This window comes from Thunnus maccoyii, chromosome 11 (assembly GCF_910596095.1).
Source record: "Thunnus maccoyii chromosome 11, fThuMac1.1, whole genome shotgun sequence".
Taxonomy (NCBI): Eukaryota; Metazoa; Chordata; class Actinopteri; order Scombriformes; family Scombridae; genus Thunnus; species Thunnus maccoyii.
In genome coordinates, this window is record NC_056543.1 from 27877108 (window position 1) to 27891943 (window position 14836).

Sequence of the window (14836 nt, forward strand, 5' to 3'; positions counted from 1 at the left end):
GTAAAATAACCATTAATATCACTCCTTCAAGCTGATGTAAAAGTGAATGCACATAAATGCTGATGTTTGTCCAAGTGCTCATTTTTCTGATAAGTTTGTTTTTAATTAGTTATTTGACTATATAAAAAGGGGTTGTGACAGCCACACTCAAACCTCTGTCAGGCAGTGGAACAGCTGAGTGGGCGTGTCCCACGGGCTGTCATCTCGCCTCCCAACCATAGACGGTAAAAAAATATGGATGTAGTCATCATGACGTCACCGATTGGTTTGTGGACTGCCGTTTTGAAACCTTGTGTTTAGCGATTTGACACTGAGTGGTCACTCGTGGTATTGCAGCAAAAAAAAAAAATCCCCTGCAGCCTAAAAAGTATTTTCCCCATAGACCACCATTGTAAAAGAGGCAACTGTAAAACTGTTAGCAGGACACTTTGAACTGCAAACAAGGTCAATTATGTATCTTTCTATTATGAATTTTTGATCCATGGAGGTTTTTCATTTGTAAAAATTTACTTGAGCCAAGGAAAGCCATATAAAAATCGGTGACATCGTCACAATGTAAAGTCTATATTCAGTGGGCTGCACAACATGGAAGGGTGCCATTTTTGGTCCGGTAGCTCTTATAATACATCCATGCTTGCTCCTGACTCTACTACACAGACTCGAGCTCCAAATGACTTCACACAAGCAAGATGGCAGCTCCCTGAAAGGAGATATTTTGGCTTCACTTTTGCATAGAAGTAGGAAGTGGAGACACATCATAATGCAGCTTCTTTGCACTATTTTTGCTTAAGACTATTTTTATTCTGCCTTCCTTGTTCTGATGGGTGTCGTGAAATAATAAGTAACTACTAATTTGTCGTAGTATTGGACTTGTAGACTGTGAGGAATCATTAGATGAAGCATTAGTCTGGGTTTGATGACACAATTTTATCCTGCTCTTGGTTAAGGCTGTTTGGATTCATCCTCCATTGTATAAATTATGCACATTAGGGGTTCATGCACTGAAAACAGTTTTTGAAACCAGATATTGACAAATAGAAGGACATAAGCTGTGTCTACTCTTTAATGTCTCTTGTTTAACATGTTTTACAGAGAAAACTTGTCCCGCAGGATGACGTATGTTCAGTTTTACTTGTTATCTCATCTCCACTAAATCTGGTTCTTGGGAAAAAGGCAGAAAAGACTGCAGAGCCAGAGGAGCAGATCTGGTGGTCATAGACAGTTATGAAGAACAGGTACTCTGCGTGTGTATGTGTGTGTGTGTGTGTGTATGTGTGTGCTGATAATGTTGACTGTCTACCCTGTACTGTACGTAAGACATTTATGTCCTGGAAGAGGGTTCCCTCCTTTGCTGCTCTTTATTTAGTTTTCTCATGTGTTTTTTTCTCATCCATCAGTGTTTAGCCTCCTAACCCTCCCGATTGCTTTATGCACAAATTCCAAAAGAAAAAGGTTTTTCAAGTTTTTTTTTTAAATGAAATTTATCATAATTGTTCATATTAATCCCTGTAAATTACCCTTATAATATGGTTGAAACTAAATATAAATACAGTTGCTTTCTTTCCTTCACATTGAACAGGAATTCCTCACTAATATTACAAAGCAAGAAAGTTGGATTGGTTTGAGTGACAGAGAAAAAGAGGGAACCTGGAAATGGACAGATGGAACTCCACTGACTCAGGCGTAAGGCAGAAATTTTATTCACACCTACTCCAAGGTTGTTTTTGTTTGTTTGCTTATTTTGTTTGTTTTATTGGTTTGTTTGTTTGTATTATTATTACTTTAGTATAAAAGGTGTTACTACATCATTATTTTTATATTATCTGTCACTATGATAATTATTATTCATTATTATCTATATTATTTAATATTTATTATCAATGATGCAACAACAATGATGATGATTGTCATTGTCATTTTCACTTATCATTCTCATTGTTATAGAAATAGTTATCATGAATGCTGTTACACATGCCATTATTGACATCAGGAGAAGGATGATGTATATTAATATTATTATATAGACAGCTATTATTAATATTATTACACATGTTTATAGAATGATGATTATGATGTTGATTACTGTGGATAATTTATGTAATAATGGTCTATCAATTTTTGCATAGATTATTATTAGGATGAAAAGATGATGATACTACTATTATTATGATTATTATTGTCATGATTATTATACATATTAATGGGATGATGATGACAACAATATTATTTATCTATGCTTTTTATAGAATTTGATGGTTATTATTATTATTATTATTATTATTATTATTATTATTATTATTGGCATTCATATTAATTTTGATATCATTTTAAGAATTAACAAACATGTAGTATTTGGTAACAGGCCGGATTTCAGTCTGTTAAGTTCAGTTCAGTTACTGAACTCTGTTCATTTCTACCGTTTTACAAGTGTGAGAATACACAGACACCTTCAGGTTCAGACCATACACAGACATACAATTAACAATTACACTGAACCTCCTCACTCAACAACCTACTCTATTCACCTACTTCTTCTCTTTTCTTTCTATTCTCACTCTCTTGCGTTAAATTATTTTTTATTTATCATTATTATTTGTTATTTTATTTTTATTAACTTGTTTGCATACTCATTTATCTATCTTTTGTTATGTTTTATTCTGTTATGTTTTATCCAACCATATCAGAGGACCTGATCCCCACTAAGCCCTTCTCCAAGTAGAAAGTTGCTCCTCAGACCCAGTTAAACAGACCCCTCCTGTAGATGTGGGGCTGTTCTAAAGGGGATCTGACCTACAACAGGCCAGCCACCTCTTACAGGAGTGGTGGCAGCCTAAAGACAAAGAAAGCAGGGAAGAGGAGAAGCGGAAAAGAGCTAAAAAAAATTAAGAATAAAAAAAGAATAAAACAAGCAAATAAACAAAATTGAAAAGAAAAGAGACAAAGGAAGGGAAAATAAATAAATACATCAAAAATTCTGTCCTGACCTGACCTGCCCCAGATCCACCAGATGGTGCCTGCCCTCTAAGATTGTGGCTGTGTTATTTTTTTTATTTTTCTCTCTCTTCATTGGGGTTAATACAGTCTCCTCCTTTTTCTTCTCTCTCCCCTTTTTATCTTTCACACAGAAAACCCACCCACTAACACAAACACACAAACACACACCTACCTACACCTACCTAAGTCTAGTTCTCCCACTTGTCTTCTGCTGTCATATGTGTCTTCATGTTGGTCACTTGTATTGCACTATAAACAAAAAAGAATCTAAGCAGACACAAATAAGCTGATTTTGAGCAGAAAAAAACAGTTTTACACACAATATGTGTACTGTTTGAGCATCATATGCCAATATAAACCTATGTGTACAGTGTATAAAAATTAGTTCCACGGTAAAACCGTGTTTGTTTTGTTATGCATTTTGGCTAGTTGGGAAGTGGAAAATACAACAAACAGAAAACATATTAATTGACCTTTTAAAGTTGTTATGGCGAACTTGGCCAGCGGTTGCCTATTTACACTCTCAGCATACATTGAGCAGTAGAATTCATTTGGAGTTGTGTTTCTGACAAATGTTACTGTCAGACTTGGGGAAGCAGGAGTGGACCCAAACGCAGAAGCCGGAATGCAGATATGATGAAAAACTCCTTTAATTGTGGATGGTCATGGACAGGCAAACAGAGCTGAACAGAACTTGCAGAAGAAACAACACAAAACGATCCAACAAAGACTGAACAGAAAACCAGAACTTAAAAAAACTGAACTAACAAGGAGATGAGGTGCAGGTGGGGAGATGGGTGGAGAACTCGAGAGGGGAATGAACATACAGGGAGCTGATTGGCTGAGGACACACAGGGAGCGGGGCAGGGCTGACGAGGCTAACACAGGGCAGGTGTGGGGAAGACAGCAGGGCAGGGCTAACGAGTCCAAATGCAGGGCAGGTGTGGAGGAGTACATGAACACACAAGGGAAACAGAACAAAAACCCAGAAAACAAACTCAATGCCATCTACACTAACCCAGCCAAAACCAACCACAAACACTAACCCAAGCACACAACCCAACAAACTAATGATGCAGTCCTCTAAAACCCACCACCCAAATCATACAAGAAAACCCTTATGAACCGAGGGACTAAACAGACGTGCAAAACCAGGAGACCCCACAGAACACAACATAAGACCAAAAAAACACCCAAAGTCCAGGCAAGATGTGACAGTTACTCCCAAAAAAAAAAAAAATCAAAGTGTTTGACTTGTTTCCTGCTGTGTTATTGTCCACAGAACAACACTGGGTGTCAGCATGGAAGGTTACAAAGTTTTACAAACCTATATTGTCTCAAAATAATCACAGTGTGTTGGCACATAACCAAAAACTACAGAAGCTGTGTTTATGACTGTGTTGAGATTGACAGTCACGATTCTCATTCTCATTAACTTAGGTACTGGGCGACAAACCAGCCTGATAGTGGAGGTGAAGATATGCAGTGGGGAGAAGAAGACTGTGTGACAGTCATACCTCGGTTGCCAACTACATACAGCTGGAACGATCTTTCGTGTGATGCTCCTAGGCAGTGGATCTGTGAGAAAATCCTTAGCATTTAGCGCAAAATGAGTTTTGAAATAAATCATATGTTATAAATATACTTTTACAATTTAAACTACTAGTGCAGTTCCCGTTCAAAACGTGCCTATTGGGAACGGGCTGATTGCTTATTGTTTCTCGAGAGCCACATATATATATATATATATATATATATATATATATGTGGCTATATATATATATGTATCAAGTGACAAATGTATTAATAAAAATGATAAGGAACTAATAAATTAAATGGTTTAAGTCCATACAGAAACTCCAGTGAGACTAAACTGAGGCTGAACTGTAGAAGCAGCTTAATTCTGCTGCCAATCAAACATGTCTGTGCTCCTATTGGCTAGTTTTGCTGCCTCTGCTTCTGTTTTTTTCTCCTGTGTGCGCTTGTTCTTCTCTCTCAGGCAGTTTAACTGAGTAGGTCACGTGCCTTTGTCCCCTTCAGCAAGAGCTCAGAAGCCCCGCCCTGCTGTGATATGGAGGTGTTTATATCAAATAGCCCCTGCTGCACTCATACATGGAGCTGAGCAGCTCACTTTTCATTTGTTTATTCCAAGTTTATTAATATTAAACATGTCGTGTGTCCAAATTGCACCATGTAATCATTGTTTGCTTTGTATTGCTCTTTATGCACAGTAAACCTATTCACAGTGAACTCTGCCAGCTTCAAATGTATTTTTTGAGTCTTTCTCTTATAAGTTTTGAGTTGAATGCTAAGTTGTGGGTGACCTGAAGATTTATTGGCCCAACTGAAGATTTCCCACGACATAACCATATAATGTAACATTAAAAAGGAAGTGGTTCATTTGAAACATCTGCAGCGATCTCTCCCTCAGTGTGTAGAAAGTTTTGTCTTTTGGCCTCGCGGTTGACAAGCTGTGTATGTATGCATGTGTGTGTGTGTTTGTGCAGATAGTGGTCTGACCAAAGTTCCTGTTATTTCTGTGGCTGAAGATAACAAGTCGATATAAGGAGTCAAGATGAGATGCTGACGAGTCATGTCTCCACAAGTTAGACTGTTGTTCGTCATATCAATGTCTGTCTCCATTACAATGTCCTGATGTCAACTCCATTTTTGCAAATATTAACAGGCTATGTTTGCATTATTTATTTGTTTCATTGGGTATTATACAGTAGTTTATTGCACTGCATATAGCTTTCTAATGTTAATGTATTGTTGTAATAATTATAATTGTTCTTACTGTATTAAGCTTTTTTATCTTGATTGACCGTGTTGTTGTAGTTTGTAGATGTACTTTCTGTTTCCTCCCTTAGCTTGTTTTTAAAAGGCTTTCTCATATAATACACCCATGTTGGGCCTTGGCTACAAGTTTGGCTATCAGCAATAATTAATGATTATCAAAGATAATTATTGATTATTAAAATTAATAGAAATTATTAATAAGAATGAATAATAACAGGGCACCACCCTGGAGTCAGGGAAAAAGAAGCCAATTCAGTCTCAGAATTTACTAAGCTATCAATTTTTAACTCTGATCAATAATTAACTTGATAACTATAACCAAAATTACCATAATAATAGCTAGTTAAAGTAGAAGGATTTTAGAGTTCTTTGGCAAAAGGTTGGCAAAACTCATTCTTGTGCAAAATTAAACAGACAGCATGTATATCCAAAAGCATTTATTTAACAAAAAGGTAAAAGAGAAAAACACACAATATTAATCTAGTTTAATTTACCTATATACAAGTGTATGTGTGTGTGTGTGTGTGTGTCTATGTGTGTGTGGGGGGGGTGGGGGGACAATGGCAAGATGGCTGAAGTCACTTGGTGACTGAGCACATGGCATGGAGACAACATGACCGACAGAGAGAACTGCAGAGACAAAAGGCCAGACCATGTGGTGTCTTGAACCACATGTGCTGTCTAAAGCAAAGTGCAAAGCTAGGTTTTAAACCTCTTAACTGTGGTTCTCTGTTTAAGGCCAATTGGTGTAGGCTAAAGGTGCCAGGTTAGGAAGAGGTTAGTTGCATTCGAGGCCTAGTTACTGGATGTAACGTGTGTTAAGCATGCTAACATTAACTTAGCAGTGTGGAGTTATGCAATAACCTGACCATCACAACAAGGACATCACAACAATAGTTCAATGAATAACCTCAGTCAAATAAATACATGTACAGTACATTGATTGAGTTAAACATTCTTACTTAGCCATGCTATGCTTCAATATATGTTGCTAGGTTATGCCCAGTTGTTGCCAAGTCCATGGAGAAAGAGACCTGGGTCCATGGGGTTTCCCACTTAGGTGAGAACAACCACAGACTGTTTCTTTAGGACTCCTGTTGTTTCTTAGAGTCTTGAAACATGTGGTCGGCCAGTGAGACCCAACACCCACCATATAACAACAGCTACATGAGTCTCACATTTTACCTTAGCACTGTCTCTGCTGCTGGCTGCTGACAGTGCTGTCAGCTGGAGAGTCAATCAGACTGGATGGTGCGTGTCTGTTTAAACAGGAGTTTAGCCGACTTCACTGCATTTAACATCGGAGCTGAGAGCATCAGAGCAGGAAACACAGTCACTCTGCGTCATGCTACTGCTGTCCTCTGATTCCATCATCAGCCAATGAGGAACCTCCGATACTCAGTCGGCCGACCAGTGGTGTAACTTCATCACTCACTCACTCACTCACTCACTCACTCAACCGGGGTTATAGGGCTGGTCCTTGACTGGTCCAGCCAAAAACTGTGACAGAGAGACAGTGTCATCTTCTACAGTACATGTACAGCAGCCAGTGCTACACAGCTGTCCTTTTAGAAAATACCGTAGTTGCTTTTCAACAATGGAAGAAATCTATGTTGATACCAAACATTCAACAATTCAGACAGGTAAGAATATTCAGTCAGTGAGACTTTTCTCTGTTCAGGTCTGAAGACTTCAGAGAGGAGATTTCATGGAGCTGTTCTTGTCTTGGGGCTTCTTGGGGCCGCTGAGTGTTTTCCTGCTGGCTGGACTCATCGGCCTCGACGTCCAATGTGAGTCTGGTTAACATTCAGAAGTTTAAGTCAGACTGAACTCATGATTATAGGAGCATTACTCTACTCTGAAAGATGATGTCCTGACTTTGTTCTGGTTTGTGTTGGTCTTAATTACTGTTTAAATTTGTTAAAGTGTCATAAAAATACAACATTGCTGTTTGTTTGGACAGCAGCATATGGAGATGCATATGTAGAAGAAGAGGCAATTACTCCTTAGGTGTGCTGCTTACTGGGAGAAGCACAGTTTTTTGATCGCCATTTAGAGGCTAATCTTTAAGCCTTTTTAAGTTTTCATGCAAGTTATTGGTGTAAGTGTGTGTATAGCAAAGGCTGTATTGGTACACGGTGGTAAATAAATACATGAAAACTAGTTTTTACGGAAGATCGATATGTTGCATACAATAAGAAAACTATGATTGTAGTGGGAAGGTTAACATTTTTTCTTACATTTAATATATGTTATCATTAAGGAAATAGCTAAGATATTTTTATTTTATTTAAAACAAAGAATTAGTGATTTACAGTATACTTTTATTGAAGAAGGATGCTTTCTCTTCCACTGGTCCAACGTTACTCAGAAGTACTTCAGACAATCTCTGGTTGTCTTATTCAAAATAAAGCACTCACAAGTCCAATGTAATGTAAGTGGTGGTATTATGTGAATTTTTGTAGATTAAAACTTTACTTTCATCTGGTGGTGTGAAAGCTGAGCTTTGTGAGATCCTAAGGCTTTGTAGTATGGTTTAAAGCATGTTGTGATTGGAGACACAAAGTAACTGTGCTGAGAATGGTTTCAAAGCATTTTATACATTCAAAGGGAGGCATCTGCTCGCCAAAACCTTGGTATTGATCTCATGATCAAACAATGAGCCAATCTAGCTGTCAAGAAAGTGAGTGGCATATTTGAGATTTTGATAAACCCATATGTCTTTATTTCTGTGGTGTCATCCAGTAATAATATCCTGCCTCAAAATCTGACATGAGGACACAGAAAGAATGAGCTGAAATCAACACATAAATTTTGTTCCATTATCTTCAAATAAAAACTGATGCCATCAAAATAATTTGAAAGATGCGATAATCACAACAATTGTATTCATACCACAGAACTGCAGCTAAAAATCAGCACCAGAAATGCTCCATAGTTGGTAGAATATCAACAAGTCAACTCTAGTCACATGTTATGTAATTCACAGTAGGAGTCATGCACTAAAAACTGGTGAACCAATTCTTTGGTTTTATTTTTTATAATCATCTTTATTTCATTTCATGCTTTCATGAGGCTTTGCTTACAATCTATTACCAACATAGATATACAATAAGACCTTGATGTGGAACATAATATAGGCCTATCCTATCCTAGGATGGTGCCTCGTCCTAACACCTTCAACATAAGACGCCCATACACACATACACACACACACACATACACACACACACACACACACACACACACACACACACACACACACAAATACATGCATAACCCTTATTCTATGTCCTGTGTTCTCTACTGGAGTCCCCCCTCCCCCTCCCAGTCATGCCATAAATTCTTTTTAATCTCATAGGGCTTCATCTGTGTACTTCCAAATTTCATTGAATTGCTTCAAAGCACAACATTGGTTCTGTGCTTTCTGTGCTAATTCTGTTCTTAATATGCATCTTTTTAACCCTCATACTTTGGAAACAGACAGACTTGATTCTTGTCTAATTTCTAATGTGTGTTACAGAGAAAACATCCTCCCTTGAGTTTTAGTGCCTAAAACTTTTACACAGTACTGTAACTGATGACCAGAACACTATGGGGGTGTTTATTTATACAGGAGGCTCCTTTGTTGCTATTTGATGACTGCAAATTTACATTTAGGAAAAATACTACAGTGAACCTGCAGCCCCGTCCAATTCGCTACTCTATAGCTCAAAAAAAATTTTGATGACGTTGTCGGGAATGCCTTGTCTAGAGGCGGTGGAAGCGGCTCCAATGCGGAATGAGTGTCCTGAGAACTGGTCTGGGGGTATTCCGGATCTGGCGAGTACTGAGCGCATGTGGTGATGGAACCAAAAACATGTTGCTACCCTTCCCGTTTCCGTGATGAACAGAGGGTCTTGAGAGGAAGCTCGGTTGGCTAGTCTTGTGTTGATGTACTCGTGGATGGGTTCGTAAGGACTTATGTATGAATCTAGGCGGAAAAGGTAGATGGGTTGAGGTTGACCCGACTGGTTGGTCTTGCTGCGTTTGAGGTGGTAGATGAGTGTGTCTGAAGAGTGGAAAGAGATGTCGGACAATGTGGCGTGTAGTGCTGGATCAAAGGAGTAGGAAGGAGCTGTGATTTCTGAGCAGCATAGGAAGCCAAAAAAGGCTAGTAAAAACATGGACTCTAGGGTTTTGTCTATGTGGGGAGACAAGTAGCCTGTGCGGAGTGTGTGAATGCATCGGACCAGAAGGTCCGACGTGAGGGGTGAACGTTTTGGTGCGGGGTGCGGTTCCGCCTTGCGGAAACCTTTAATTAACATATTAATATGAGAGTGGGACAAGGCTGGGCATGGTGCTCCGGAAATCAATTTAACAAAGAAATTGATTCCACTGAGGTAAGTCTGTATGGTGGAAGACTTGATCTTGAGTTGAGTGTGGGAGAATGTAATGAAGCAGGAGAGGTTAAGAATGTCCAGTGAAGGGAATGGGAGTCCGTGGGAGACGTGAAAGGCTTTAAAGGAATTCCAGCCGGTGAGGTACGAAGATAGTGTTCGAGGGGCGACGCTGTTGATGATGTTGTCCCGTGAAATGGTGACCAGTTGTTCCAGTTGCGTGTTCAGTTGTAGATTGTGGCTGAAAACGGTGGGGCTGGAGTTGGAAAAGGGTTGGAGGCTGGAGCTAGTTGTCTGAATTTCTGAAACAGGAAACGAGAGAGTGAATCAGCGATTGCGTTTTTGTGGCCTGGAATGTGGAGTGTTCGGATAATGAACTGGTGCTGGGCTGAAACCAATGTGAGCTTGCGCACGAACTGCATGATGTCCAGATTGTGTGACCGGCCTTTGTTGAGGATGTCGACGACGGCACTGTTGTCAGAGTGGATGGCGATGGTCTTTTTGGACCACTCATGCCCCCAAAGGATGGCAGCAATGATAATCGGGTACATTTCCGAAATGGTGGAGGAAGGGGCCAGGGAAGAGAAGTTGGGTGGCCATTCGGCAGAGAACCATCTGCCGCCGTAGTAACCGCCAAAGCCAACTGAAGGGGCGGCGTTGGTGTATAGCTGGATGTCATTGGCATCTGTGACGTGGTCGTCGTAAAGAAGGAGATGCCGTTCCAGGAAGAGAGGAACTGGTGCCACATTTTTAGTTCCATCTTGCACGCGCTGTCTAGCGTGACGTGGTCGTGGATGGATGGGACGGCGGTGGCTATGGAGAGAGGGTGTGACAAGAAGGATCGGCCCTGAGGGATGATGCGGGTGGCGTAGTTGAAATGGCCCAGCAGAGAGAGTAATTGACGTTTGGTGCATGTGTTGGCCATGAGAAAGTTTTTTGAATGAGTAGAGAAATGCGGTGGAGTTTCTCAGTAGGCAGAGATGCTTGGAGTGTAATGGAGTTGAGGGTGATGCCGAGGAATTCCAAGGATGTGCTTGGGCCTTCTGTTTTCTCTGGAGACAGGGGAACGCCAAGATCAGTGAATGCGGAAATCATTGTGGTGAGACCGTATGACGGGGGCGAAGACGGTGGCGTGACCGTGAGGAAGTCATCGAGTAGGTGGATGACGTACAGGAGTTTATAATTGTTGGAAAGAATCCAGCAGAGGGCTTCGGACAATGAGTCGAATTTTTTTTTTTTTTTTTTTTTTTTTTTGGGCTACTCTTAGACACACGGCAAAATAGTGTGCGCCCTTCCAGGAGACCCCGAAGAGGTGCCAGTAGTTGGGGTGGATGGGGAGGACTTTGAAAGCACTTGTGATGTCCGCCCTGACTACAGCTGTTGCTTTGTCAGGTTGTGTGGGCATGTGGCTCTGGCGTGGGCTCCCCCGCAGAATAAACAAGTGTGGAGGAATTTGCAGCTGGAGGAGCTGCAGCCGAGGTTGTTGAAGTTATTGCAGATCATCCGTCCTCCCTGGTAGAGGACAGGTCTCCCTCTCCTGTCCATGCCTTTGGGGAGGGGGCCGAGGATGGACGGGTGATCTAAGGCAGGTTTGGGGGTGATGGATGGTGGGGGAGCTGCCGATGGCAAGTGGTATGGCAAGGCTGGGCTTGGTTTGTCTGTTACCGAGGCGCGGGGCAGGGCGGCGGAGAGGGTGCATGCTGCGGCGGGATGGGAAGGGGCGCCGCACGTTTCGCAGTGCAGAGAAGCGCGAGCTGCGAAAACTCGGCAGTACAGCTCGTGGTCCAGTGTTCCCCAGTACGTGTCCTGGTTGAACTGTTGGAGGCGACCGGCGGCTTGGGAGGCGAAGAGGATATGATAGGTATAGAAACCGTTGCCGCCGAAACGCAAGGCCAGGTCGAGAATTAATGACAAGTAAACATCGAACTCGGACCTGCGGTCAGGGAAGGCTGAACAAATTATGTCTCTATTCAATGAGAACGCAAAAGCAAACTCGGCGACTGTGAGGTCCTTGGAGCGAGCAGGAAGTGGCTGTTTAAGTTCCAAGGGGCCGAATGAGGTGAGCAGTTCCCTGGGGATGTGAGGATTAATTGATGTAGGGTGAATGAGTTGAGCGAGATCAATGTAATTACCAGTTAGGATCTGCTGCTTGAGGGTGGGAGACACAGGGGAGGGCCGGGCGGATGCTAGGGGGAGCACTGGTGGCTGGGCGGTGGCCAGGGTGTAGCTGCTGGATGGAGGTGCGGGAGCCAGGAAAAGGCCGAGGCTGGCCGTGTGTAAGGCTGTTGGATAAGGAGGTGCAGGTGCTGTAGTACGGGTAATGCTAGAGTGCGGGTCGTGGGGAGCCAGGGGGTAGGGGAGGAGACAGGGAGGGTGAAAAGGAGAAAGAGGGGGAAAAGGTTGGGTGTAACTCGTGGAGCTGCTGGGGTCCGCTGTTGTTTGTGCTGTCTGACCGGCTGCCGTGGTTGGTGCGGGTGGAGGAGCGGCTGAGATGGCCGGGAGGGAAGGGGCAGAAGAGATAGGAGCCAGAGAGGAGGAAGGGATGCTGGGTTGATGGAATGTATATGCATGGGATGTAAGTGCGGCTGAAGAGAAAGTAGGAGGAGGAAATGGCTGTGGAGCAGAGAGAGCCTGCATGGGGTTAGAAGCAGACTGTACTGGGGAGGCTGAGGTTGCTGAGGAGGAAGGTGTGCGTGTGGCGGAGCGACGTGCCGTGACGTCATGGACATTGTCGCGCGTGCGACGTCAGGAACCCGGAAGATAGTGGGAAGATGGACGGGAGAGAGTGCTGTCCTGCAGGGAGTTTGTGTATAATTGAAACAGTCTTGCCTTGTTGTCGGTGCGGTGGAAGGGAATGTTATTTTGGCTGAGGAAATGCTTTAAACGAGCGACGGTCCACTCGGACATGTTTGGGGCCGAGGAGCGGTCGGTACGCCGGTGGCGAGGAGAGCGCTGCACACGGTGGCTGCTCCTCTTGGGCGGGCTCCGGGATCTCGAGCGAGGCTGGAGTGAGCGTCGGGAATGAGTAGCTTCCTTCGGACGCCGAGTACGGGACCTTCCCCTGGAGCCGCTGGGGAGCGAGGGCTCGACGATACTGTCGTCGACGGAGGATGAGGGCCGAGAGGCCGGGATGAGGGAAACCGAGGAGCGCAGGCGAGGCTGCCGGAAAGATCGGACGCCGGGGGACTCCGGGACGTCGAACAAGTCCTCGTCCGAAGCGTTGAGGAGCAGTTCGAGGTCCATGATGTGAGTAAGAAATTTTTTTAGTTTGGATGCTGGTGTGTCACAGGGTGCTTGCAAGCTGAGATGAAGGGAAGAGGAGCGGATATGGTGTGTTTAAATACCCTGTGGTGCGGAAATGAGTTGCGTACAAGGCGTGGTCTTTGGTTCCCGAACTTTGTTTATAAGTCTATAAACTTCATTAATATAGATTTTGTGTAATTATGTCTTATTATAATCATCTAATGACGCTTTCCTGAAAATAATTTTTAAATGAAGTCTGTTCAGCAGCTGACAGATCTCTTTAGCAGAGGTCATCAGTGTTTGTGAATTTTACTTGATAATTAGTGGTTTCACTCAGGAAACACTTGCTGTTGTGAGAAAATTATCAAATTATTTTAGATGAAATGTAAACCAAAACTATTCAACAGATGAGTCAATATAAAGTCAGTCAATTACAACATATAAGCACTGTACTGGAGTCAGACGTTTGTCATGATGTCCTTTGTAAAGCTGGTAGCTGATACTGGCTGTGCCTTTTATGCAATTATGAAAATAATTAAAATCTTTTTAAAAATTTAATTGAAAAGAAGTTAATGATATGATTTAAAGGTAGGTTTGAGGATTGCTGTGACTCTATAATGAAACCCTTGAGTTGGATCACCCAAATCAACAAACTGAAAGGAGCTCCAGAATCTCAGGTGCTTTGAAAACCTTACAGCAGGTAGTTGGTTTAAACAGTACAGTACAGGTTATTATATATTCATTTTTAATAGTTGTTAAATCTATCATATGTCAATTTTAAATATGATTTTTTGTCCCAGATTTAATTTTTAAAAAGTAAAATCCATTTCAAATCAGAACATGTCATGATATAAGTTAAATCATATTCAAAGTAAACTTTGTGCAGTCAGGCTCTTTATGTGGTTGCACATGTGTGCATATGAAAGAGAAAAGAGATAGAGAACAAGTGCACATACACAACTGTTTATTTTGTCCGTCCAACAAAATAAAACCTACCAAATATAAAATCATATCTACACACTTGGGGGAAAGAGTCCTCGCTGGAGAAGTATGAGGGTAAAGTCACTCTAGGAGGATCTGCAGCAGTGGCTCCGTTGTGTGGGTCTGTGTGCAGGCCTGGTCAACTGCCTTATTTTTTTTCCTACCCGCATTCTGACCTGTCCCTATTCTGCCTCTGATTGGCTCTGATGCTGATATTACCCTAACCCTAACCATCTCACTCCTTATGCCTTGGCATAGGCACCCCATTAGATGACCATCTAAAGGGGGCGCCAACATAATGAGCGAATTTCACTATGCGCCAGATCGTAGCCTCTGCTCTGTCAGTACCACACTTCCAGCCATTCGTTCATACCTAAGCTTATTTGCTAGTTACCTGTTGCTTGTACTCAGTCTGAACTTTATTGCCTTTTCCCTGCAGG

The 14836-nt window shown here is 42.1% G+C and overlaps 1 protein-coding gene and 1 pseudogene across 1 annotated transcript; one reads left to right on the forward strand and one right to left on the reverse strand.

Moving 5' to 3' along the window:
- Positions 1-875: 875 nt before the first annotated feature.
- On the forward strand, positions 876-4691 carry LOC121906620 (CD209 antigen-like protein E). The gene is made up of 3 exons (XM_042425565.1): positions 876-1235; positions 1580-1683; positions 4435-4691. The coding sequence occupies exons 1-3, from the start codon at positions 1119-1121 to the stop codon at positions 4595-4597; spliced, it is 384 nt and encodes a 127-aa protein (XP_042281499.1). The 5' UTR covers positions 876-1118; the 3' UTR covers positions 4598-4691.
- A 4688-nt stretch (positions 4692-9379) lies between these two features.
- LOC121906605 lies at positions 9380-12500 on the reverse strand (annotated as a pseudogene).
- Between the last annotated feature and the right edge of the window lie 2336 nt (positions 12501-14836).